Below are 27,894 nucleotides of genomic sequence, written 5' to 3'. Positions count from 1 at the left end.
TTATGAATTAAATAGATTTGTTCTAGTACTACGATAAAAGATTAGAACACTGTTGGAAACAATAATAACTGAATATTCTCATCTTTTAAGTTTTAATTTTTTTCTTTCATACTTTTAAAGTGGATATCTCACTTTTTGGTATGCCGTATCAGGCCGCTTTCACTGCACATACCACTGGTTCTCAACTCAGACTCCATGATCATTTGTGAGGAATGTTCCAAGTCATTTCCTAAAATTCCATTAGGAAAGAAAACAATTTTCTAAAATTTAAATGTCAACATAACCTCACTCTCACTTGAATTCCAAAATGTATTACAGGGAAGGCAAAAAGAGAGTACAGTTATAGCTGTCAAGCTGAGAAGTGCACCTAATCCTGGTTATTCTCTTGGGGCTATCTATATCAGCAAATGAATGTAATTTATAAGTTTCTATGTACGGAAAAAAGGGACTGAGAGCGGCTGATCTACAGCACAGCTGAGAATCATAAGAAAGCACAGGAAAAATCACTAAGCAATCAAAAGAAAATCACAAAACCCACTCACTACATCTCACACACTTTATCCTTGAGACCCTGAGACCAAACGCAGAGCCTTTTGATTCAGAACGTGAGGAGGAAGGGAAGCATGGCTGGAGGCAAGGCCACCAGCACCACAGGACAGTTGCCAGAAAGGGGACAGAAAAAGCTGAAATCCAAGATTGTGGACATTCAACACAAGGTAGGGCAGTCCCCCACAACAACTTCTGGAAATGTCATGGGACTTTAGACTTCAGGTGTGAACATCATGTTAATAAAGATGTCCCTGCATTACAGAGCACTCATCACACAGAGAACACAGTTAAGAAGGACGTCTTCTTACCTACATGCTCCAGCTACCCTCTTCTCCTCAAATATATTATTTTAAAAGTTGGAGAAGCATATATTATGTTATTGAAAGATTTTGTGTAAAATCATTATCATTTCTTTAATTCAGGTACTTATGTTAAAAAGGTATGCTTTAATTAGGTGGGAAATTAATTTATCTGAAATAATTCCTGAACAATGTAGGTTTAAGAAATATTATATACTAACTACTCTTGACTCAACAAAGCTGTTAAATAAGAATTTAAAAATTAGCAGCTGGATGTTTCAAATCTTATTACAAAACCTATAAGTTAGACAGATGCAGGTATATAGAAAACAAGCTTAGAATTCATCTTAAAACAAGCAAAAATTCTGGTACTTTCATATATCATTTATATTAAAGAATAAAAAAATAAGAGATAGATTCACCCCCCCAGAAAAAGCATTAAGGCTTTCAAAGAGGATCAAAACAGATTAATAAGAACTCTTCTTAGTATTATATACTTACATCCTGCAAAAATAACTGTTCCATATATGTTATCTTCCGTTGTGAAAACCACATTTGTTCCACTATTTGCAGAAACGGAAATATTTTGGATCTTGATTGCAACATTCTTCCCATCAAGATGGATAAGGGGACACTTTGTTAGGCCAATCTGTGCTGATAAAACTTTATCTCGAGTCACACAACAAACTATTATATCTGAGCCTACAAGTATCACTTTGTCTTGAGGAAAAACCTTAGTCTGAGAATCAGGAGACCCTAGAAAGAGCAAAAAGAATTATAAATAACCCAGAAGTCTTTTACCATAAAACAGCCCAGTGTATACCAAACATACCGTTACGTGCTTCGTGATAATGGTGGCCCAAAGATAAGGTATGCCCCCCAGGTTTCAAAGGAGCAAGACATATAAAACAAATAAAGGGGGTGTGGTTTTATTTACTTATGATGGAGTGATGGCGGGGGGAGTGGAGGGGATGGTAGGTCAATGTCTAAGGTCACAGGTTAATGTCTAAGAAGTCTAAAGGTTCAAATTAATTGCGTTTATATCCACATGTGAAAAATCCACACCAAGAAAAAGTGGACTCATTAAATAATTCCATTCTTTTGAAATGATTCTATGTATTTAGAACAGCCTTCTTACTTTCCATCAGCTTAAATATATATTTAAGTACTCCACATCCTTAAAAGCACTTTTTCTTTAAACCCAACTCTCTGCAGGTAAAGCCATACCCCCTTTTTTTTTTGTCCTAAATAGCCAATCTTTTTAATTACCTCTAGTCTCCTTTCACCTATTTAATCTACTGCAATCTGGCTTCTACCCTGACCGTTCTACTAGAGTGGCTCGCTGGCCCAAGTGCTCAATCCAATGGCCACTTCTCAGGAGTCTTTCCCTTTGATTTCCACAGCATCTGGTACGTTGCCTAAAGTCTTCCTTCTCAAAACTCCCTTCCCTTGGGTTCCAGAACATTGTTCTCTCCTGGGCTACTCTTAACCTTCTGGCTGCTGTTTCCTTTGCTGGCGTCTTTTTCTTCCACGCTATCCTCAGACATACAAGTTTCTAGGGGATATGTCTCTGGTTCCCATTCCCCTTTCCCTGAGTTATGTTAACCTCCACATCACATCACATATACACTGACGATTCTCAAACACGTATCTCCAGCTCCAACTAATCACCTGGGTGCCAAACTTGTATTTCTGACTGCCTATGACACACTGCCACCCAGACGCTTCATAAGCACCTCAAGTTCAACACATTAAGAATGAAATTTATCCTTCCCACCTAATGTGTTCAGCTATTTTCTGTCTCAGTGAACCACACCACCAGCTACCCAGCTGCACAAACTAACAGTCATCTTTGGCTCTATTTCTCCCTGACCAAATGCACAGTCACTAATTCTAATTCTGTCTCTCTAGTGTTTTCACACCTTTTCCCCCTTTTCATCTCTAGACCCAAGGGTCCTGGTTTACACCTTCATTGTCTTCTGCTGAACTGTACCCAGATTCTCCTTACGTACCTTCTTCCAGTTCTTCCTCCCTCTGGTCTGCTTCCCCATGCTGTCACTAGAATGGACCATCTACAATGATTATCAGCCTTTTCAAGGACGTCATTTTATTGTCAACAGTTTCCCAGGCCCTCTCTCACACTGCCAACATTCTACCTGCATATGAGTTGTATTCACTGTACAGATGATTTCTGGTATACTTGCAGATTACCATGTTCTCTGCAATAACTCAGCAGCTCACAGGAGTCTGCTCTGTGGGTGAGAAATTGGGAGCCATTTTTTTTTTTTTAAATATAGACTTACCACCTGCATATAATTTTCAAATGTTCTTCAGTGCCTACCACGGTGGTTTTCAAACCTGGATGTTTATCCAATCACTCAGAAAGTTCTTTAAAAATACAGATTCCTGAAGCCTATCTTAGACTTTTGAATCAAAATGTTCTGGGATGGGGGACTTAGAAGACCCCCAGGTGACCCTCATGCAGCCAAATGGGCTTCAGAGAACTGAAAGCTTAAACTAAAGCTTACCCTTAAGCAAGATTAACCTAATTCATTTGAAACAAAAAGTCTTTAATATAAGCTTACAAGAAACATTCTTCAGCAGGCTCCAGTCACTCCACTCTTTGCGACCTGAGAAATGAGGATCATCAATGTAGCATCTAATTCCCACAGAATGAGTGGCACACTCCAAGGGCATGTCCGAGGTCCAACTCCAGTGATGAACTGTATCTTTACCATTCAGAGTTGTGTTGTGGGTCACCTAAGAAAATGAACACAAACACAAAATTATATTTCCAAGTGGTGATATGTTCTGCTTTCCTTTAGGATTAAAAAACACAATAGACTATATACAATCACCAGTTAAGTAAGTTAAAGGTTTGTCCTTTTATAAAACTGTCTCTGTTTTCTATAAGGCATAAGGCATTACTATAAGGAGAGGTATAGCAACAATAATCATGGATTCATTTATGTTTACTTCTTCTTCTTTAGGCCCTACTGCATTATTACACAAGATGTGGATATCCCAAAACATTCAATACAGTTCACAAGAAAATATACAATATCTAAAATGATCTCCATTTTTCATGGAGAAAAAATAATTAATGGGTTTGTACCTTCAAAAATTAAAGTCAAAGAGAGGGGCAGCATTTCAACAAAATAAATTATTATTTTAGACTGGATTTGTTTTTTATATAAGCATTATATATTTAAAATTTTATTTTTTAAATATGCAACTTATAATAATATAAAATATTAATCTACATTGTGAAAAATGGGTAAGATTTCAATCATATACTGAGGATGTACTAAAAGAGACCTTGGGACTTCCAGTTAAAGAGAATAGATTAAATAAATGTATTTCCTTCTCTCTTACCAACTGAAATCCCACTAAAACAAGAGTACACAGAATTTTTCTTTAAGGTACAGATGCACTAGGGCAAAAAATAGGAGAAGAACCAACACCAATAAAATTTTGGACAATGGAAAGCAGATGGACAATAGTAACTGACTCAGAAGACCTGAGAAAGCTGAATCTTAAGCCTCCAATGGGAAAGCCAGAAATAACCTGATTTCTATCATAGGCATGCCAAAGGGCTAAGAAAGTGGCTACACCAGGTTCCCCTGGAAATGCACAGTGAAGGTGAGGTGCAAAACAGGAAGGCTGATTGAAAGTTATTTGAAGATATGTAAGACACCCAGATCCCCTCCATTATTCTATGCTACCAAAGGACTACCCCTCAGCTTGGCAGGAGAATAGAGATTTATGCTCTGGAAAAGTAAAACAGAATACCTCTGGATTGAAGAACTTTAGGAAGAGTTGAGAATGGGGACTACTGTCCCAAAAACAGGGGGATTGCTAACCTATGCATTCTGAAGGCTAGGGCACTCCTGCCTTCTTTCTCTACTCAGCTTCCAGGATACTGAGGGCCCAGTTCAAACTCACCAAGTAAGAGTCTAAACAAACTTTTATGGTGCATTTCACAGGTCAAAATAAAAACCTAAAATAATAATATTAAGATTTTGCCAACCAGATAGCCCATCCTAATCACCCGTAATGAAGCCACAGTCAACAAATCCCATCCAGGCAAACAGAAATTCCAGTTAGATTTTTTTTTATTTTTTAAGAGCCACTCACTTAAATATGAGCAGTAACCAGATGACCAGAAAGTGGAGAAAAAGTTCTATTATGAAAGTCAAAGATCAAAATAAAGAAAAAAGCAGCTTGAAGAAACAGACTGCAGAAAAAGAAAAAAGATTTTTTTAATCTCTGATATCTTCAGAGATAAGAAGAGATATCGTATCCATGAAATAACAAGGATATATTAAAAACAAAAGACAGATAGAATAAAAAAGGGATCTCTTCTAAATTAAAAAATATATTAATAGAAATTTAATAGCAGGACTGCAAGATAAACTTTAGGAAAAATTGCTCAGAAAATAGAGCAAAATACAGATGAAAAGTAGGAATGATAAGACAATCAGAGGACCAGTCTAGAAGGTGCAATTTCTAAAAAACAGAAGTTCTGAGAAAAAAAGGAGAAAATAGAGATAAGGAAATCAAAGACATAAAATAAGAAAATTTCCTAACCTGACAGAGGTGTTTTCAGACTGAAAGAGATCCAATGTGTGTCCAGCACAACAGATGAAGATAGATCCACAATAAGAAACAAACGGGACAATGTATTCAAAATCTTGAGAAAATTTCCCAACCTAGGATTCTATACCCAGCTAAACTAGCATCATGAGTAAGTGCAGAATAAAGGCATTTTCAGAAATGTTGTCTCTCAATGTATTCATCAAGTAGCATTTACATTCCTCTCAGAAGTGTATGCAAGTTCCAATTGTTCTACATCTTCTCAACATTTGGAACTGATAGTCTTTTAAATTTTGCTGGCAACTAATTTAAATTAAAAGAAAAAAATCTACAAGCTACCATTGTAAATAACAGAGTATCTACAATATATAGCAAATAACTATTAGAATCTATACTTCCACCAAAAAGAGGAAATAGAGGAAGACAGGGAATTCAGGAAAAAGAGGATTCATCACAAGAAAAAGGTAAAAGGAATCCCCTAGGTGATGATGGAGACCACTTGGACCACAGCTTCCTAATAAATGTGCCAAAAGACACTTAGGTTTGTCTTGAATGGGTTATGGATATACCTAAGTTAATATTAATCTCTTCAAACCTAGCACTGGCTGGTGGGAATTGAGGCTGCTGGAGCTCCTGTGACACCTCTGGTCACAAGAATCTTCAGCTATTTACCACACTCCGTGCTACATGAATATTATCAGGACCTATGTCAGCCCTTACATGAAAAGGGTTGGGAAGCAAGTCAGAAGACTCTCAGAGAGATTTATTCACAAAGATAAAATTGATAAAATACTAGTATGTTTGAACACTTTTGAGAGGAGATTCATACAACCTGGACAGAATTTAGGATTGAATTAATGAAGCAGACAAGTAAAACTAAAAATACAAGACAATACAAGAAGTCATACCAAAAAAAAGGACAAGTAGAAATAGTAAACACTACTTGGTTCAGTTTTGGATAGTGTTTACATAATCATAATACCAACAATGAACACTGGTCTACCAAAAATTATAACAGAACAGTACTGGAAAAAGATAGGAAATATAAGAGAGAGAGAGAGAGAGAGGGAGAGCACACAAGCACGCCAGTGTCTGTGCCTGGGCGGGGAGTTAAGAGGGAACTAAATTCTCATTTTCCATTGTGGGAAGTTAACAGAATATCGCTCAAAACTGAAAAAAAAAAAAAATTTTTTTTAAAGCAAGATAAGCATACTATTCGGAAAAGTGGAGATAAATAATAAAAGAGACAGCTAAAAGAACTGAAATTGGTTGTTGACAGGAAGAGAAAAATGGGGGGGTGCCACATAAGCCCCAGGCGTCATTCACACCCTGGGCTGCGCTGTGCACAGCTTCCACGGCTATATGCCAGGCTGTGGGCGCAGAAATCATCAAGTTATAAATGAAACACTGGAAATGAAACTTATAAATTAAACACTAACGTACAGTATTCTTGATCTTTAAAATATTACAAGATAATAGCATTCTAACCTGTCACAAAATGACTGATTATAAGCAATTCTGCTTTAAATACTGATATTAACAACATATAATTATAATAAATGTCACATTTTACTATAGACCTGGATCATTTACCCTCTTATATTTCACTTTTTAAAATTAATTTGTTCTATTTTTTTTTTGCCTCTTGCTGTATTTCCCCATCCAAAGATTTTTCTTCACAGATCATATTCCCAAAAGAAGGGAACTACTACCCTGCCATTGCTGTCTTGTGGCAATGAGTTCTATGACCTTAGAATAATATTTCCATTCATTTATGTTTGATTTCACTCATACTTCCAAGAGTATCCCTCTTATTCTAGCATCCCTAAGTTAGTTTAAAAAAAAAATCTAGCACCCGAAGAAAGTAATGACAACTAATGGTTGTTTAGTAGCTTTATAAACATCATATCATTTACTAGAGCAAATATTAGCACCCCTTTATAAATGAGAAAAAGGAAGTTTTAAGAAATCACCGTAAGCCAGTAAGTAGTAACCCAGAATACAAAAGGTTAGGCCACAATAAAAAGCTACACAATACAATTTTAAATAAGTGATAGTTTTAAGACAACAATAGTAGAGCTAAATCAAAGCCAGCTGCAAATGAGATTGACAGTCAAGAACTATCACTAAAATTCAAGAAAAGAGAGAGCATTTTAGGCTGAGGTAATTAGGATGGGCTTTAAAATATGGGGTAGGATTTGACCTGGGTCTGGAAAAGTGTGTTCAATTTGGACAGGTGAAAAGCGGGACATCTTAGATGAAGATGAATATACTTTTTACATAACATAAATTGTAGTGATTAAGAAAGAGCACAGACTCTGGAACCAAACTCCCTAGGTTCGAGTCTTGGCTCCACCACTTCATGTCTTCCTATGACTCTGTATCTTCATCTGTAAAATGGGGATGATGTTAACAGTGCCTCACTCATGAGCCAGTTGTGAAGATACAAGGAATTAACACACATAGAGCTTTCACAACAGTGTCAGGAAGGCCAGAAGCCTAGATCATGCTAACTACAATTGTGGCTGCTATTATTTTAGGAATGTAATACATAGGCTGTCAAAAAGGAAAAATAGGACAGTAACTATGAAATATAGAATCCTATTTATTATTATTATTGTCTTATCTATGTACTTAGGTAAATAAATTGTAAAATCATGAGATGGTCTTCTAATTCTTAAATCTGTGACTAAGCATAGCTAAAATCCATTAAGGAGGAAAAGAGTAAAAGGATAAAAGGGAGAATGACCACATACCAGCTTTTAAAACTTTTCACTACTATTTCTCACTATCCCTTAGACTAAGGGCAAACTAAAGACAGATCATAAAGAAACCATGCATAAACACGATTAAAAGAGGAAGAAAGAAAAATTAATTTTAAATTTAAATTTAATTAAAATGAAAAATTAATTTAAAAGTTAAATTTTAATTTGAAATTTAAACTAATTAAAAGTTTAAAATTTTGAAGAATTTAGTACTAATAAACATAAGAAGATTATTTCAGATTCAGATAGATTTAAACTTACAGATCTATACAAAATTTCTCAATAATTACTATGGCTAAATACATTTCAAAACATTTATTTTTATGTTTATAATATTAGACAAAGATAAAAATAGACTAAATTATATGTCTACTTTTATTTCATTTATGTAAAAACATGCATATAAAAAAGGCTAGATTGGAATACACAAAGATGAAATTTACTGTGTTCAAGCAGTAGAATCACGGATTATTCTTCCCTTAACTTCCTAAACTTCCTATAACGGTTACACATTATTTTAATAATTAAGTGATTTTTGAGTCATAGTGTCGAGTTTTTAATGAACCCTGAAAGGACATCTGATCTACTTCCTTAATAATCTAAAGGTTCACTGATACCACCTTAAAATTCTTTAAAAAATTATTCAGTTTCTTTAATGTCACAAGAAAAAAATCTATTTTTGTTCAAACTTACTAATTTTACGATTTCCATATTCTTTTTACGTAGAATTTTAATTTCCCAGATGACATTTGAGTGACGTGGAAAAACAGAACCCCTGTCATTCCACTTTAGGTGTAATGTAGAAGTTGGGAAATCAGCAGACAAATTCAAGATCTCCGGAGTGTCTGGAATTAAGGCTTAAAAAAAGGAAACAAAAGATAAAACTTAGTAAAATAAGTAATGATTTTTCAAATTGTAATTCCATTAATCAACTAATTTTAAATTCTATTCCTTCCTGATCAAAAAATAATCAAGAATGAAAAGCAAACTGTGGAACCTATTCTGAAAAGAGAATAAATATATGTATTTATTTGTACAAGCAGCTCTCAATGATTCATCAGCCACAGTTAAGAAAATTATTTATCAGCTGGCTGTTTCAAATCCATAATGTCTTCTAATACCAACAGCAACTAGGTTCCCACAATACTCTAGTGTCATTCGATCTGGAAGCTTTAAGTAGGCAACATCAGAGAGAAAGAAAAGAGCCTCCCTTGTATGGCTGTAGGTCGGGCCTAAGAAAACAACGGAATATGGCAAGTTTGCCTTAGTAAAGCTTTCCATCTGTTTTCTCTGCATCCTTCCCACTTATCTCCCAGTGGCAGAGGCCCCCACCCTGGGGGAAGTCACCCACTTCACGATGCAATGAGCTATTACTGGTACAGGTAGCAGTAAATAGCAAGACCGTAGTAATGACCAAGTCATTGAGTAAGGAAGCCAACAGGGTACTGTGCAGATCTAAGGACTTAGCAGGATTAAGAAGTCCTTCAGAAAGGCTAGTTTAGCAGTGGAGTGCAACATGGTCTGCAGGGGATGGAGCAAGAGAGTAGGTGATTAAGTATGAGACCACTGGAGAAAGCCTGGCTAGAGTGATAAGGATATGGATCATAGTGCCACATACGGAAATGAAAGGACAAAATCTGATGGGCATTTCAAAGAAAATACTGGATCAAAGAAATGAAGGATTAGTACAATGAGAAAGGGAAACATCTAAGATTTCCTCAAGTTTCTAGCCCAGAGAGCAGCAAGAAAAGCAAAAGGAATCAGGGACCATTATGAAGAGACTTGGGAGACTGGCTGTGGATGACAAAGTGTCAGGGGAAGAGGAGATGGTCAATGGGGGGGTCTACAGACAGTGAGCGAGAATGGTGACAAGTCAGAACCGTGGATACAGACTCAAGAAGAACTCACTGAGTGTAGCTGAAGAAATGAACATGAACGCACAGATATAAAACAGCTGAAGCTTGTTTGAGAGCCACCAATAGGCAGTCACACCTTCAGGGAAACAGAGACCAGCAAGAATCCTGAGAGGGAATAATATAGAAGCAGAAGGAAACCAGAGAAAATTCAGGATCGCTGAGACCAAAAGAAAGAGGCTGTCCTCTTGGCCAAAGGAGACAGAGCTCATAGAGGAAGGCTGAGAAAAGACCACTGACACTGGTGAGGTCACTGTCAATACTGGAGAAAGAAGTGTGAAAGGGCAGTGGGCTCTGAAGCTGTATTACAAAAGGCAAAGAGAAAAACTAGGCTCGAGGACACAGCATCTCACAGGGAGAAAGTGGGGAGTAGCCCAGAGAATAAAGTATGCTTCAAAATCTTCAAGTCTTCCTACCCGTAAGGGATGAGTAAATTATTAAAATTTTTTGGATCAGTGGAAAACACAAGGTATGAGCCTGTTCCATCTATGAAACACAGGCTTTCTGGTATGAGGGGCAGAGAAATCTGCGCCTCTTTTTCACATGTTCTCTCCTCAAAGGACAGTAAGGTGAAGATAAGTTAAAAGAAATCCAGAGACACACGTTCTCAGGCCTCATCTCTATCCCGGTGCTTCCCCATGAAGCTCAAGGACCAAGTGAATAAAGTCATGGGAAGCACAAACTGCAGGGGTTTACAGAGATAGGGTAGCTGAATGTGCAAAATACCAAAAATAGCAGAGCCAACCAATATAAATTAGTCTTGGAACTTAAAAATAAGTTCTTAATAAATTTAACTAAAATTTGCTGACCACAGTGCTCTATACTGGATTTACGTACAATGTTTAGGGCTGTACGGGAAACAGAACATGTGGATTTAAAGCCTAAACGATAGAGCAAAGTCAACATTTACACAGCCATATAAGGACAGCGGAGGATGCTTTATAGGAGAAGTTTTAAGTGGGAAGCTGCTTTTAAAAAGAAGGAGCAAACGAGGAGAAGGAAGTTGACTTAGTGCCAGAAGAGGGAAAGTTCAAGGTGCCAGTGTGACCACACAAAGCAGAGGCTTCCAAGAGCGTGGTTCTCTCAAATGTTTCAAGATGTCGTGATGTAGTAACTTTAAAATTATGAAACATGGGAGTATTTTACTAAGGCAACACTTATCTATTAAAATGCCTCCCTCCCTGAAAAGTCCACATAATTTACATTTTATCTAAATAGCAGTGGGCTACTCTTCCAAACACGAGTCATATCCAATATTTCAAGCTAAAGACAGTAATAGTCATAATTACAAATGAAAGGATTAAACACACACACATACTTTTTTCACTACTTCATAGTAACTTCTTCACAGTACACATGGGGAGTTCCCCTAAGTTCCCCTGGACTATCATCTGCATTTCCTTTCAGCTAAAATAGACACCGGAGGACAATGTTAGCTTGCTTTCTTCTAGAAAGTAGGAACTTTTCAGCTAGAAAGTTCAAAAGAAATTTAATGAGTCCTGTTTATTTTTTTAAAGCTAGTACATCTTTACCCGTAACCTCCATTCTCCTTTTGCCTTAGAACATAGAAAATGGAGCTTCCCCAGCTCTTACAGGATCCAGTTTATTTATTCTGTCTCAGACAGATCCAAATTTTCAGCTTATTTTAAGAAACTTAATAAGTCTTACAAAGACTTATTTTTGTGCTTGTCCTTGTTAATTAGAAGCTTTATATATATATATATATATATATATATATATATATATACACACACACACACGTATGTTAAATATCTTGTTTGCTTTATATGTCTACTTTTGAAAGCATCTTAAGATCTGGAGAAAACTTAATTTCTCACACTTTTATTTAACAGCAAATCGCCAAAGAACCCAGATCCTCTAATGCACAGCTGCACTATCATTTCACAGCTTCTCGTGCACATAGTAGGTGCTCAGAGATTTGACCTCCCTCTCTTACATTCATCTAATTTGCTTTTCAATTTTCTTATCGGTACTTCCTTAGTAGTAGAAATATCTTAGTATTCGGATATTGTTAATCTAATATTCTAATCACAATCAGGTCCATTATTATTAAAAATGCTATCAACAAATCACATGATATGTAAAAACAAGGAACGATTAATCTAATAAGTCACCTAGAGTCTGTCATGATCTGCCTTTCTCATTCTTTCTGCCTAACACTGTCATCTTCAAGTAGCTTCCCAGAAAGGACCTTCTCGATACCTACTGAGAAATCAGACAACATAAACCAGCTCTCTGACAGAGTTCTGGGGAATTTTTTTTAAATCTGGAATAAAATTAAGTTATATTCGTCATACCTTACTATAAAATAATTCCAGATGGATGAAAGATTTAAATCAAGCATGATAACAAAATCAAAAACTCATAAAGAAAAATAGCAAGGGATTCTATTATATAAAAATGAAAACCTGTAGTGTGAAGAATACCACAAAGTTTACATTTTACACTTGGAAAAATATTTGTAGCAAATATGACAGAATTAACAACCACAGTATAGAGATGAGGTGAACTGATGAGGAAAAAGATTAATTTCAACAGAAGATTTACAAAGGATACAAATAGTTCAGAAAAGAGTAAAAATGAATGATAATTTTTTTTAAAACGTAACCACAGAAAAGCAAAAACAACAGTGCTAAAATCTGGGGGCCATCAGATTGAAACTGATTGAACTCTTAGCAAAACTAAGAGAGATGGACAATACCCAGTCCCGGCAAGGATGTGGAACAACAAGTACCCTCTAATATAACGTTTGTGGGAATGCAAAGAGATTCAAAACTGTTGGAGAACAACTGGCAATGGATATCAAAAGCCACAAAAAAGGGAATGTCTTTAATGCAGCATTCTCAATTCTAGGAATTTAGCCTAAGGAAATTATCACACAAGTTCAGAAACATCTATGTGCAAAAGACGTTCGTTAAAGCATTTGGTTATAACACCGAAAAACTGGAAATAAAAATCTCAATGTTAATAATCAATCACTTAAAGTAATTAGGGTACCTCCATTCAAATGCATACTAGGCAGTCTGTAAAAATAACACAGATTTATTTAGATAACAACATGAAAATCAATCTATGTCTTCTGTTAAGCAGCTTATAAAGTAATAGGAACCTTACTGTTTATATGCATATGCACAGAAAATACATTTAAGTGTTAACAGTATTTCTCAGTGGGTACTGGGATCATGGCTGACCTGTACAAAACAATGTCACACAGATCAAACAACAGAAAGAAAATAACAAACAGGGCTCTTCTCTCTTTATCTTGAAAGACAGCCATAAGTAGCACTTCACCCAGACAACACTTCAGCCAGAAAATGGGGCAGATTCTAATTCCTGGACAGCACGCTTTGTATTGTCCTTTCAAAATCGGTGCTATGTCAGACACAGACCACTCCAAACATGCATCCTATCCATAAAACTGGACAGATCACCAAGTTAATTATATTTTCTTTCTCTTGCTTCAAAGACAGTCATCCTTACAAGATTCATTATAACATCATTACGATACCATCCCATAATAGTTGTCAGGAGCCAACAAACCTGCTTACCCCACTACTAAAACAGTCAAGACTACTGGGGTTTTCAAGGTCTCACTGCATAGCAAAATTCCCATCTCTGTCAGCCTGGGTTTATTTCTGGCTTCAAATTCAGCATGTAGCAAATGCCCTAGGCATTCAGTCAACACGTTTATAGAAGACGCCTGCTCTGGGCAAGGCACTGGGCGAGGGGCTGGATGTAGAAGACAAAGGCCTGGTCCTCACAGAACCTATTTTCTTGTGGAGGAGACACACAGTAAGCACCTAATTACATAATAAATTACTGATGCAATTATGAGAAATGCCACAAGAGAGAAATACAGATTGCCTAAGGGAATGCTAAGAAAGGAATGGGGTCTCCTCTGGGAGGGGGTGGTCAAAGACTATTTCCTAGAGAAGGGACACCTGAGAAATTCTGAGAGGTGCAGAGGAATCAACGAAGCCCAGGGGCTGGGAACAAAGGATCCACCCGAGGGAAGGATCTTGAACTCTGTCACATCTATTTAGATCGCTAGAGAAGAAGTTTGCTTCCTTCCTGATCTCAGCCATGCTCTACCAGCCACAGTAAGGTTGCTGGGTAAATGAAAGCATTAATGTAACCGCTGAAATGCAACAGAATGTCAAATTTCTGCCAGTTATAAAGTACCACAATAGTAACAAAGGCGCTGTTCCAAGTTACTTTCAAATCAATTTTCTTTTCAAATACTTACAAACGTTTTTTTCACTGAGCATGAATTTACTTATAGAACTTCCAAAATCACGTAGAGGGTTTATCACTATTTCATGATCACCAGGTGAAAGAGCTGGGATTTTAGTATTTGTTTTCTCCGATGGATAACAAGAAGAATAGGATCTGCAATATAAGAAATTAATTTTTAATTAGATAAAATTAATAGTACAATTTTCATAAAAACTTCATTAACACAAAATGCACTGGAAAATACTTTATGCTTTTTTGTATACAAAAAAATGATAGGTTATACTGCGTTTTAAGACTTAAAAAAGAGAAGTTAATGGTAAACGCATCAACATGGTGGTATGAAAAATAACCAGATGGTACCAGAAAGTCAAGTGAGTAGCACAGATGATTCTTTCAGGAAACTTAGGATTTTAGCATGCCCTTCAAACTCCCACCCAACCTTCCCTCTGCCTCCCTTCCCTTACCTCCCCCTACACACGCCCCGCCCCCTACGCAGCCCACACTTCTAGACCAGACCACCACAGGGCCCCACACTAAGAGAGTGCTCGACAGACACTGAGGACAGAAAGGAACCTGGCTACTTGTCGCCCCTCAAACACACCCTCAATCTGTCCGCTCCTCCGCCTCGGCTCATGGCTCACTGTGAACAAAACTTCCTTGTCTGCTCTGCTTTCAAAACGCTCTTAGACAACAGTGATTTTTAACTCTGTGATTCCATGGCCCTTCGTATCCCTATAGAGCATATTTACATTCTTTTTATTGTTATTCATGTACATTTCTAACTTCCCATGAAAATTTTAATTCAAGCAAAGGGACTTTCAGTGCCTCCCGCACCCCCGCCCCGCACAGGCCTCTTCACATCACTCACTCAGGACTGCGACTCACTCTCTCAACCTCACATGGTGAGGCTTCATTAGGTGCCAGCAACACAAAACTACCTGAATTCTCTAAATCGTGCTATTTCATATGATCACGCCGTTGTACCCAATATTCTTTCAGGCTGGACTGTCCTTCTGTCCTTCTGCTGAGAAAATCGAGTATTCCTACTCCACAAGCACACCTCTGACAGCCTCTCTGGACCCCCACACCCCTTAGTCAATGCTCCCTCAGCCCTTCACAGGTAATTCTGACAGCACTTAACCCACAGCTCTGTCATGATTTGTTTCTTGTGAACTCCTGGGGAGCCAGAAAAACATCCTCTCTGTGAGGCCTGTGTAGTCATTAGTGCTATTTACCAAATTTTTCAGCTTCTCCCCTCCTAGATTCACAGTAGGACTGCACTTCCTTGCTCCTCTGCAGCAAGGCATGGCAATGTGACTTTATTAGCAGAGAAATGTGAGTGAAAGTCACATCCACCACTTCAGAAGGAAGTTCTAAAATAGCACAGGCTGTGCCCCCTCCTTCCCCTGTCATGATGTGCAGAGCGTGAGGGACTCCTAGGCCTGGGCTCTAAGGGAGACACGTGGGGCAGAATACAGAATACAGCAGCAAACAATCCTCTAGTTTCACAGCAGAAAATAAGATTTGAGGGTTGTTTCTGCAATACAACTGAGCTCATCCTGGCTGATAAACTATCACAATGCTTAGACTAATGCTCAATAAATGTACACTGAATGGGAAAAAATCTGAGTGTATTTAAATACACATTTACATCAATTTACATGAGGACCACTCATCCGCACACTGGGGCTTGCAGCTGCTGTGCTGGAACTCCTCTGCATTGCTAAGCTACTCAGAGCCCAGCTGGGATTAGGCAAAAGCAAGGAGAATGTTCTGGCTTGCATGTAGCCCAAAGGCCTCAACTCCAGGCTTCAGAGCTTCTAGCCCACTCCAAAATTACCTGAGAGGGAAAGGTGGTGTGACAGAAACTGCCACTTGCCTCCTAATGTCCATTTCCTGCTTTTCCTTAATAACATCAACCCAAGGTTTATCTGGGCATATTGCCATCCAGCTAGGAGAACATACTGCCCAGCCTCTTATGGAAATAGATTTAGCCCTTTGACTAAGTTCTGCCAATACTACATAAGCAGAGGTGTTGTGTGGGACTTCTTAGAGGTCTCCTTAAAGAAAATCATCCTTCTTTTCCTTCCTGCTTTCTGGAATGCAGGCATGATAGACGCTCCTCAAGCATCATCTTGAACCATGAGATCACATGCTAAGACGGCAGAGGAGCATGATAAAGAGGAACCTGGGTCTCTCATGGCCATAAATAACCACGTCAGCCTTGAACTGCCTACTCCAGACCTTTCACACGCGAGTCAATGCCTGTCTCTGAAGCCACTATGACTGACATTTTCTGTAAGGCAGAGTCAAAACTTGAACCTAACTGATATAGCAGACATTGGCTTGGGATAGACCAGCAAAACTTCCCCATAGCAGATCAGAATCCAGAGCACAGCAGGGTTGTGTCCCATACTTACTATTCACATAATTAAAGAATCAAAGTTTTGGCCAGGAGGAGAGTTTGTTTTCATCTTGATTGATGTAAGACTCAGATTTTTTAGGAAAGAGAGCTAAGATTTAAAATTTCATTTAAAAATTTCCAGAATAATTATCTTTATATTCTAAAATTAAAGACAAAGAACCTTTAGGTTATAACTATAAATCAAAGTATTTCCATTACCCGTTTTCAATGCAAACTTCATAGAAAGTACCACGGCCGGCTCCAGAGGGTGCTTTCCAAGAACAGTCCCACACTTGTAAATTGTTAGTTATACACTTCAAATCACGAGGAGCCCCTGGAGAAGGAGAAACAAAACACACACACACACACACACACACACACAGGGAACAGGCTTTATCATTTAACTGCACTATAAAAGGTCAACAGGTCAACTGTCTCCAGTCATAAGTACAAGCACATGTGTCTGCAGAGGACCATGTCCTCTGTGCAGAGATGAACCTGCAGTCACAGGAGGTGACTGGTTTTATATTTCTTTTTGTAGCTTTGGTTTAAAACGAAAGTGGACCAGCCTCTAGACCACTGAGGGGTTAGGCCTCTCTCAAAAATTCCCCTTCCAGGCAACTGGGATAAGCAGAGGGAGCAACTATGTGGATTCAGTGATGAGATCAAGAGAGGGCCTGGGAGATTTTAATCTCCAATAGCCCCATTTCCAAAAAGAAAAAGGTGACTCTAAGTAAAACCATGTGTCTCTCGCGCCCACAAACACTTCTAAGCACTCCTAGCCACTGCTGCTTCCCCGCCTGTTCCCAGACTACCACTGACACAGAAAGCCCCCAGCCAGTCTTTAGATTTTTATGGAGCATATTACATTTAAATAGTAATGAACTCACACGAGTCTCTGAAAAATATGTATTTTGTGTAGGCCTAAACAACTGAAAAGTAATAGGTAATTCAGAAGATTACAATCCTAATAGTACTTATTCACATCTATAAAGAAACATTAGATTATGAAATACATAAGCATTCTACAATGAAAAACTGTCATTCTGAAAAGAAAATGAAAAGAAAGAAGGAGGGTACAAGAGGGAGGAGAAAAAGAAAGGAAGGAAGAGAGGGAGGGAGAGAATAAAGCTATTATAGTGTAAAAAAGGTATTCTATCTCAGACTGTCTATATAAATGTCTATGAAAAAGTTTTTTAATTTTTTACATATGGCTGGCATGATATTCACCATAGCAATAAATTATAAAGCTATTTATATAAGACAGAAAACAAAAACATTAGAAGCACTCACATTAGAACTCATCAGTAATCATAATAAAGTAATAGTGATCTTGGGGAAAAGAGAAGATCTGTTTAATTATGGAAATAATATAACACTAAACTCAGGGGCAGAAGGATGATAATGTTCATTATAGAAATAAGCTAGGCAACAAACATTCTTAATATATTTAAATAAGATAAAAACAACATATTCTTAAAGAAAGATATTTAGATTTCATTTATGTGACATTCTGAAAGGCAAAACTATAGAGACAGAAAATAGATCAGTGTTGGCTGGAGGTGGGGATAGGAGGGGCTGACTACAGATGAGCATGGGGAATTTTCTGGGATGATGGGACTGCTCTGTCTCTTGATTGTGCTGGTGGTTACATGAATGAATGCATTTGTCAAAACTCACAGAACTTTATCCTAAAAGAGTGAATTTTATTGTATGTAAATTGTAGCTTAATTTTTTAAATGGGGTAAAAATATTTAGATCCATCTTTATGGGCCTTTTTAAGAGAACCAAATGTACACAGAAAAGAGATGACAAAGAAATGGATTTTAACTACGAAAAACCTGAAGAGTTCAATAAATACACGAGATTCCTTCATAATCAAAATGGTAATGACACTGAAATCAATTCATTATGACTCTGATGGACTTACCCTTTTTCTGGCTATTTACTTGATTCATTAAATATATAAGAATAAATGTTAACAAGAGCCACTGGAAATTTGAAGTCATCCTCATTCTTTTACTGGCCACCATCCACGATGGTCGTCTCAAACATAAGGTCAAGTCCATCATCCATGCAATGCAGTCAGTCCTAGATGTGGAGAAGAATTTCAAACGGTGTTCAAACTGCTCCAAAGACACGTCTTATACCGTGCACGCCAACACTGAAAACGGTACTGACAAATAGTGAGATATACTGTACATCAATAACTTTGGAGACACTAGACTCAAGCTGCCCTAGCTTTAGGAGACATGAACAATCGGACACAGCTGTTGCTTCAGGGATCCATTATAGGGTCAATTTTCAAGCGACAGGCTTCAAGTTCAAGATTATAACTGAGGACATGTTTATCAACTCTCCACTCCAATACTATCAGAGTACAGAAGAGCAGTGCATAAAACTGAAGTTTTGACAATTTTAAGTGATACATGGAATAACATTTTTAATTTTAATTAGTACATACTAACTTTCATAGTCACTTATTTAGGACAATAATGGTTTTCTTTTCCATTTATACTGTGATATAAAGTTTCTATTTCATATAAATTCAAACAGTTTAAAGAAAAAATTATGGTAAATAATAATACAGAGAGTTTGCAGATGTGACAAAAATACTGACAATGAGACACAAATAACTAAAGTGTACAAACACTACAACAACCGTAATGGGAAAGGGACCATTGGTGGACAAGAGATTTCAACACATTTCTGTCGAAAACTGAAAGCATGCATATGAGTACTGACCGAATCTGGGGGCGGGGGGGAGGCGGTGGGGGGGGGAGGCTGCAACAGAGGAAGGTGTTGTTCAGCCTAAGAGCTCTCGAGACACTTGTCAGAGAATGCTTAGAGACGACCTACCAAGGGCCAGGTCCTCATCCAGGCACTGGAGGCGCAACACTGAGCCAGACGAAGGCCCAGCCCTCAGGGAGTTTAGACTGCAGTTCAGAGAGACAAAGACACAAGCAAATAAGAAATTTAAAATCCTGATAAGCGCTTTAAAAACTGGAATAAGTCAATGTGTGTGAGTGTGTGAGTGAGTGAAGTCTGTACTCGAGCTGAAACCTGAATGATGAGAAGACTGCCATGACAAGATCAGGGGAAAGAACAGCGAGAGCAAATGCAAAGACCCTGAGACAAGACAAGCTGATTAGGAAGAGGGCCGAAAGGCGGGGGCGAGTCAGAGAGGCGGGCTGGTCAGGCCATGGAGAGCCTCGTGGTCCTTGGAAGGGTATGGCGTTTAACGGAGTTGAGATGAGAAGCCACTGGCGTGTTTTAATCAGGGGAGATCATGATCCGATTTACACTTTGGGAAGACTTCATTAGCTGCCACATGGAGGACAGACTCTAAGAGCGGAGGTGGAGACACGCAGTCACATTCTGGATCTGTTCTAGAATGGAGGGTCTCACCAACACATTACAGGCAGGAAAGTGTGGTGTTTAAACACACAGACAGGGTCTGAATCCCAGCTCTGCCACTTATTGTGTGACCTTAACCTCTCGGTGCCTCAGTTTCTTCATTGTAAAGTGGGGATGATAACTGTATTTTCTTCATAAATTTGTTGTGAAGATTAAATAAGTAAATACATGTAACTTGGAATAGTGCCAAGCACATAGTGATGCTGTAAGTGTATTTTGTGTATTGTGTGGGATACAGGAAGAAGAGAGAAAGCAAAGATGGTTACTAGATTTGCTGGAAAACCAACAGTGGATGGATGGTGGTGCCATTTAAATCCTCTCTGGGTGCACGAAGAAGGAGGCAGTGACTTATGGGGCTGACGCCAAGGAATCGAAGATCTTTTTATAGAAGTCAACTTTGATGTGCTCCTACTCCCCACTCCAAACAGAGGTATTCTCTCTAGAGAATGTAAAAGAATCAATGAGGAGACCAGAGCAGCTAACCAAGACATGAGTGCCAAAGAGGAAAGCCTTCCACACCTGACACCAAGGGACTCCTCAGAGGAATGATGTTCTATCCACTCTTGCTGAATGGAGCCTGTCAGCCAACAAGTCCTTCCAATGTACTGAAAACTCCTGTCAGACCTAACACTGCCTCATTTTTATATTGGAACAGATAACCAAGGATCACAAAAGACACAAGCAAAGCCTAAAACAGCAAAGAGAATTTCAGGATAAACAGGATCACCAATAAGAAAAATAAAAACTACTCCCATAGGAAATAGGGGTAATGTGGGAAAGGGGAAAACTAAAAATCAAACAGAAAACCACCTCTAAATAGTATTCTCAGAGCAGACATGGCACAGCCATAAACACAAGAAGAGGGCACAATGAAAAAATGAGAAATAAAAATAGCTCTTAAAAGTTAAATATATTGGCTGGTATTAAAAATTTTAAAAAGACAGATCAAACATTAAGCTATCTTTCAGAAAAAAACGAAGGACAAAAATAGACAATGTGAGAAGAGACATGAGAAACAGGGACTTGCTGAAGGAAAGGAGATCCAACATCTAAATAACTGGAGCCCAGAAAGATAATTCCAAAACCATTCTTCTTAGCAAAAGCAAATGGCAAGATCTCTTCTTGGCTATTGTTGAGTACTGTCAAAAACCCAGAAAATGAATCCCGAATACATTAAATAGTTTTATCCATAAGGCACAAGCACATACTTCAAAAGCGTTCAATTATTTCCTAGATGAATAACCTCCTAGTCAATGCCAGTGTCATCGAGCTTACTTATTAGAACGAAAATGTATTTATGGAATGTCTAAAATGCCAACTGCTAAAAGTTACAGAATTACATAGTGTGTACAGGAATAACTGAACAAAGAAGATGAAACAGACCAAACCATGACTAAAATAATCACAAACCGTATTTACTGACTGGCTAAACATTATCTTGAAGTGAGACACTTCCTCAGTACAAGTTGACATTTGTTCTAGAAAAGAGATGTGTGTCCCATGAAGTGGCAAGATGGGAATGGAGGGAGCCAGGGACGAGCTCCGGACCAGGTGGTGAGGACTCAGACTCTCATCCTGGCTCCATCACTAATCAGTGGTGTGAGTGAAGGCAAATCACTTAATCCCTCCCAGCTTCAGCCTCAAGCACAGCAGCGAGGCCGGCTTTACTCAGGGTCCCTGTGCGAAACTCCCCAGAGCTAAGCTGTAGCGCTCCACTCCGCTGGCAGGCAACAAGCCAGCAGACACTCGAGCACAAGGTCAGCGCCAGCAACAGCCGCCGAGCAAGGACGCCGTCGAGGAGGTCAACGCGGGTCGGGGGGCGTGTTGGGGGTGCTCAGGAACAGGAGCATCAACCACAGTCTGGCCAACACCTGCTTAACCGAAAACAGGCAGGGTGATAAAGAAAGCTTTCTTCCGTCGTCACATTTACGTAGAAAAGCCTGAGCGAGTCATTTAGGCCATGTAATGTTATACTTGTAATAGATCTGACTTCTCTACCAAGCAAAACCTTCAAACAGACTTATCTGAAGCCGGAGCAACACGAAGGGAGCCTTCCAATGTAAGCGCCATAGAAAAGGACACTTGAAACTTGTCTCTGCTCCCTTCTGATAGAAACAATGTCAGAATTTCCTTTTTCCCACCCATGCCTCATTCCCTAGAGGAGAACACATTTTTAGAGAATTTCAGGAGCTAATTTTCAAAATTAGGCTAGCTGTCTCGACACAGCAGCACAGTGCAAATGGGAATGCCTGGAGGGGAACAGGTAACAGACTCCCCAGGGGCAGGTGGATCCGGAGCTCGCCCGCCTCTTCTAAAGGTGGCAGCAAGGGGCCTCCTTTTGCCAGATTTTCTGATTTTTCAAGCCAAGGTAGATATCTGGGATTTTATATGAAATGCCCAAATTTGTAAATGTAAGCAACTAATTCATAATTTTTAAACATTCTAAAGGCCAAGATATGCCTTCAGACTGTGTCCTGCCCAAGGGCAACCACTTTGTATCCTACACAATATAATTACGTTAAAGGATTAAAAAATGTCAATTAATCCCTTGGTTTAAGAAACTTGGTCAAGCAGAATCAATTTATAAAACTATTGAAAAAAGAAAAAATCTGGTTTTTGCTTGTTTGTTTTTGTTTCTTTACAGGTATCCTGACCTCAGTCCTAGGACGTTACAAAGCCCAGGCCCTCCTGCAGAGCTCCCGCCCGTCAACAATGTGTCCCCTCTTGTGACAATGGAGCACCCATACATGCACTCTGATTTGCTTTCTCCTCAGCTTAGAGAATTCCGGTTCCAGTCCACATGAAGTTTTGGACCTGTCTGCTGAGACTACTTAGAAAAAAAGAGTTGAGAAGAGAAAAGTAAATGTAAAGGCAGAGGAGGACCAGAAGCTGTAGTCCTGACACATTCTGTTCAGTCTGTTTATGGTTGTTTTTTTCTTTGCGGGGGGTGGAAGGGGAGATAGGAGGGTAGAGAGAGAGACGGAAGGTGACAGAGGATGAGTCAGCGCGTCCTGCCGGCAGGCCTCTACCCTCACTGGCTCTAGGGCCACCCAGCCATGTGCTGAGGAAGGGGCTTGAGAAATACCTGCTCCGTCAGGGAGAGGTGAATTAAGACAACACAAAGCATCTTTTATTTCGACAATCTATCTTTTTGTCATCATGATGAGCTAACTCCCTTGTCATTAATTCACAAAAGGAACTGAATACTGGAGGGAGAAAAGCCGCTTCACTACAAGAAGGCAAAATAAATGCGTAAGCAGGCCACAGAATCTACAGGAGAGGAGATGCTGGGACGTTTACCACACACAAAGGAAACGGCATGGAAAGTAAACAGTATCTATACTGCTGATTCATATTCTTCTTAGTGCCCCTCTCTTTACTGTTTTCTATTAGGGAACACAAAAAAAATTGCTTAAAAACTTTGACTAGCAACTATTTTCCTAATTCCATTGCCCACCTCCATCTCCCCTCACACACAAGATCTTAAGTTTCTCCAGCATTACCCTTTGAAGAAGGCTTTTCAGGAACATAAACTTCACAGTGAGGTTTATCAATGTGTATTATTCAAGTGAAGTGTGAGGGATTTAAGCAAAATGAGAGCCATGCGTATGAAAAACACAAACCTGGCTGGTTTGGGAAGGCCGACTGAGACTGCACAGTGGGGGAGACAGTAAAGGTTTCAAGGAAGAGGGAAGCTTGAAGGATGTGGTGTTTCAGGAAGATAATTAAGAGACGATTCCAACAATAAAGACGTACACAGAATTATCGATATATATACTCAACTGCAAAAATCTAGTTCTCAAGCAGCCCATACCAAGTACCCACTACAATAATTAAAAACAGTTACACCAAGGTACATCACTGAGACTACTGTATAAAAGAAGATCTTAAAAGCTTCCAGGGAGACGGGTCACACAAGGGCTCAGGAATGAGAACAGCATGGGACAGTACATGAAGCCAAGACTCTGTGACCTGACTTGCCAGCTGAGCCTGACAAACCCCCACTGCCACACAGGGACGGTGACAGCACTAACTCCAGAGCAGGCTCTGGGTGGACAGGAGACACTGGGTGTGTGGTCAACAAACATTCAGTGGGTGGGGGGAGAGGAAGACATCAGACTTCTTAGCATAGAAAGCTAAAGAGAACATCTTCCGAAATCTGAGTGAAAATTATTTTCACACTTGAATTCTATACTCAGCCAAACCACTAACTAAGTGAGAGGATAAAATACACTTTATAAAGATATGCCAGAACTCAGAAGACATACCTTCCAAGCACGCATTCTTTGGAGGCCACTACAGGATGTGATTCATCAAAAAAAATGAGGTAGAAAACAAAAAAAATGAGAAAAATGATTCATGAAACTGGAGTTTTAACCCAGGAAAGAAGCCCTGGGCCCTCCCTTCCAACGGATACTGTTTTCCAAGCTGCCAGACCTCTTCATGACTCCTCATATTTGCAAACATTTCTCCTTCTGCCTGGAATTCCCTCAGTACTCCTTTCTGCCACCCTCCTCAATTTGCCTGGGAAACTCCTGCTGGGGGTCGGAAGAGCTCCTCATAACCTTTGCCATATCCTCTGGGATTCCACAGGCTACCCCCTCCTCCTGCTTCCACGACACTTTAATTACATCTCTATTACAGGGGTTGCACAAACTAGACCCATGGGCCAAATTTGATCCACTTCTGCTTTTGTAAATAAAGTTTTACTAGAACACAGCCATGCCAATGTCTTTATGTATTGCCCGTAGCTGCTTTCACATTACAGAATTAGGATGGAGTAGCTTCCACAGAGATGCATGGGCAGCAAAGTCTAAAATATTTACTACCTGGCCCCTTACAGAAACTTCGCTGACTCCTGCTTGCTTGCGTCACTTCCCAATTTTGTAATTCCCCCAACAGACTGTAAGCTCCTTGAGAGGAAATGGGCATCTCTCAGTTCACTGTAAGCCCCCAGAGTCCAAGCTCAGTGCCTGGTCCTGAGCAGACGCTCAGAACTCTACACTGGCTAATGGATGAATGGATACCAAGACACAAATGAATACACCTGCACACAGTACTGCTCTGATGGTTAGGCTTCATGCTAACCCAAGTACTGCCAACACTGGGAACATAACTTACAGCTGTGGTTCCCAAACCGGGTGCCCCAAGGCACAGAAGCAAATGAACTGGGGTGTCAGAGAATATTTTAAATCTTCAAAGGAAACAAGCGACATCTGTCCAACACTGTCAGAAGCTTTAGCTCAAGGCAGTTCAGTTTCAACACTAGGTCATGTTACATTCCCTTCAATGACGTCATAGCTTTGTGAAGTGGGAGGGGAGGGTTGTTGAATGCTGTGATAAAACACAAGTGCCACCCAAAACTCAATGTAGAAATGGAAATGAAGGTGGCAGTGTCCAATCTGTTTCTAAGGTTTGAGAAGCTATGCAGTACCCAAGAGGTGCACACGAGGTTTTTTAAGAAGAAAATAAAAATATTATTGGGGCCGGCCCAGTGGCGCAAGCGGTTAAGTGTACGTGCTCCGCTGTGGCGGCCTGGGGTTCGAAGGTTCAGATCCCAGGCGCGCACCGATGCACCACTTGTTGAGCCATGCTGTGGCAGCGTCCCATATAAAGTAGAGGAAGATGGGCATGGAAGTTAGCTCAGGGTCAATCTTCCTCAGCAAAAAGAGGAGGATTGGCATTGGATGTTAGCTCAGGGCTGATCTTCCTCACACACACACAAAAATATATTATTTTTCCTTTAAATTGATATGCATTACTTTTTCCCACCGCTACTAAAGTGTCAGGTCATAAATACTTATGAAGTTGTTTGGACCTAACCACTTCATAACAAGAACTGTTAGGTATTTCTTTTGACCAGGGGGCACTGTAAACACATTAATGAAACACTAATGACACTATGAACAAAGAAAGCTTGGGAATTAAATTAGAGGACAGCTCAACTGCTTAGGGATTCTATGATCATACTTTAATCTGCATTCTGCATGCAAGAGAATAATACTGAAATTTAACTTTGGCTATGTTATAAGAATATATCTTTGTGGATACTGCAGGATATTGTTTCCCCAAAAGAAATGCAATTATTTCTTGGTCTGTGATTCAAACAGAACAATCTTGTCAATTTTTTAATTTTTCTGCATTTCCTGGGAATTTTTTATACAGTGTCATCCACACATTTTGTTTTTCAGGATTCTTACACTCCTCTGTCAGTTTTGGTAATCTTCATTCCAGTAAGGACTTCCCTGTTCATTCAAGAGTCTGTTCATTATCAACTTCAGCATGTCAAAACAAATTTGAGTACATCACTCTGGTGCTTCAAATCCTTCAAAGGCTCCCAATGCTCCAACAGCAAGCTCCTGTTCAGCCTGGTAGACAAAGCCCTTCAAGTGGTCACCAACTGTTCCACTCGACTCCACAACGGGGCTAACTCTCTCAGCTCCCCAAGTGCTCCACACACTCCTGGTGGTGTCAAGGCCTCCCATCAAACCACTGCCTATGGAAAGCCCCTTGCAATGTTCTCCACACTCCAATTCTTCCTGTCCTTCAGAACTCACTGGAAGCTCTACAATGCTGAAGAGTGGTATCTGTACACTCATCTCTCACCTCAGCTGGGCTGTAAGAGTGAGTGGCATGCAACAGCCTTCGATATATGTTAATAAACTTCTATCAAACAAATGAACTTATTTCTTCCTTCTATTACAAGGGGAAACACTCTATTATTATAGTAAAGAAACAACCTGAAGAACATTCTTGTTCAAAAATATCCAAGATCTCTTTAATATGCAAGAAAGCATGTTAAGAGCTTACCTGCAAAAAGAATTGGGAACAGCTCCATTTCCCAACTTGTTTCCCACACTCTCACCAAGATCAAGGATTATCTTATCTTTTTTATAAATTTTAATCTCTTCCAACTGTTAGGCCATAAACGGCATTTCCTTGATTACGTATTCAAAACACCTTTTCATATGTTTATTGGTAATTTGCAATGCCTTATTTATAAAGTCCTTATTCTACTTTTTTCCTGTTTTTCTAATTAGGCATTAAGCTCTTCCTCACTGCTTGATAAGAAAGGAATATCTAAGATGCATATTAACTCTGCTACATACATTGCAAATGTATTTCCCAGTTTGCTTTCTTACTTTCCAGTGAGGTTTTTGTTTGACTTTCATTAAGTCAGATTTCTCAATTTTGTCCATATGACCATGAACTTCTAGATTATATAAATTGTCACCTATATTGTCTTCAAGTATATTTAAGACTTTTAACATTTTAAATTTTGATCCATAAGAAATTAGTTTTGGTGTATAGTAGGAGTCTGGGACCCAACTTTTCCTTCCCTTCCCAAAGGTTACCACTTATCCCAACACCATTCATTAAATAATCGACTCCTTCCCCCACTGATTTGAGATGCCATTAAGATTCCAGTTCTTCTCAATTTCCTTGGTGGGACTACCTCAGCCCACTGCTCTTTCACCTCACATTCCCTCACTGAACAGCATTACCTGTTCTCGAGGCTTTAACCAGCACTCATAACCAACAACTTCCAAATCTGTATTTCCAGAATTGGCCTCTTCCCAGTTACAGATTAACCATCTACTGGACAATTTCTTGCTTATCTACACAAATCCACTCCAATGAGGTCCTCCAAGAATGACAAAATATGTTGATGCTACATATCCACTTACGTATTT

At 39.1% G+C, this 27,894-nt stretch overlaps 1 protein-coding gene across 1 annotated transcript in view; it reads right to left on the bottom strand.

Moving 5' to 3' along the window:
* The window catches only part of LIFR (LIF receptor subunit alpha), a 69,781-nt gene that overhangs the window by 28,047 nt on the left and 13,840 nt on the right, over positions 1–27,894 (bottom strand). The window contains exons 2-7 of the mRNA XM_058564202.1: positions 18,714–18,874; positions 17,003–17,117; positions 14,390–14,532; positions 8,903–9,066; positions 3,434–3,608; positions 1,350–1,604 (exon numbers count right to left, since the gene is read on the bottom strand). Coding sequence (XP_058420185.1) covers positions 1,350–1,604; positions 3,434–3,608; positions 8,903–9,066; positions 14,390–14,532; positions 17,003–17,117; positions 18,714–18,855 — 994 coding nt within the window. The 5' untranslated portion in view covers positions 18,856–18,874. The remainder of the gene's footprint in view (positions 1–1,349; positions 1,605–3,433; positions 3,609–8,902; positions 9,067–14,389; positions 14,533–17,002; positions 17,118–18,713; positions 18,875–27,894) is intronic.

The sequence above is a fragment of the Diceros bicornis genome, chromosome 20 (assembly GCF_020826845.1).
Source record: "Diceros bicornis minor isolate mBicDic1 chromosome 20, mDicBic1.mat.cur, whole genome shotgun sequence".
NCBI lineage: Eukaryota > Metazoa > Chordata > Mammalia > Perissodactyla > Rhinocerotidae > Diceros > Diceros bicornis.
This window is presented reverse-complemented; position numbering and strand designations above follow the sequence as displayed.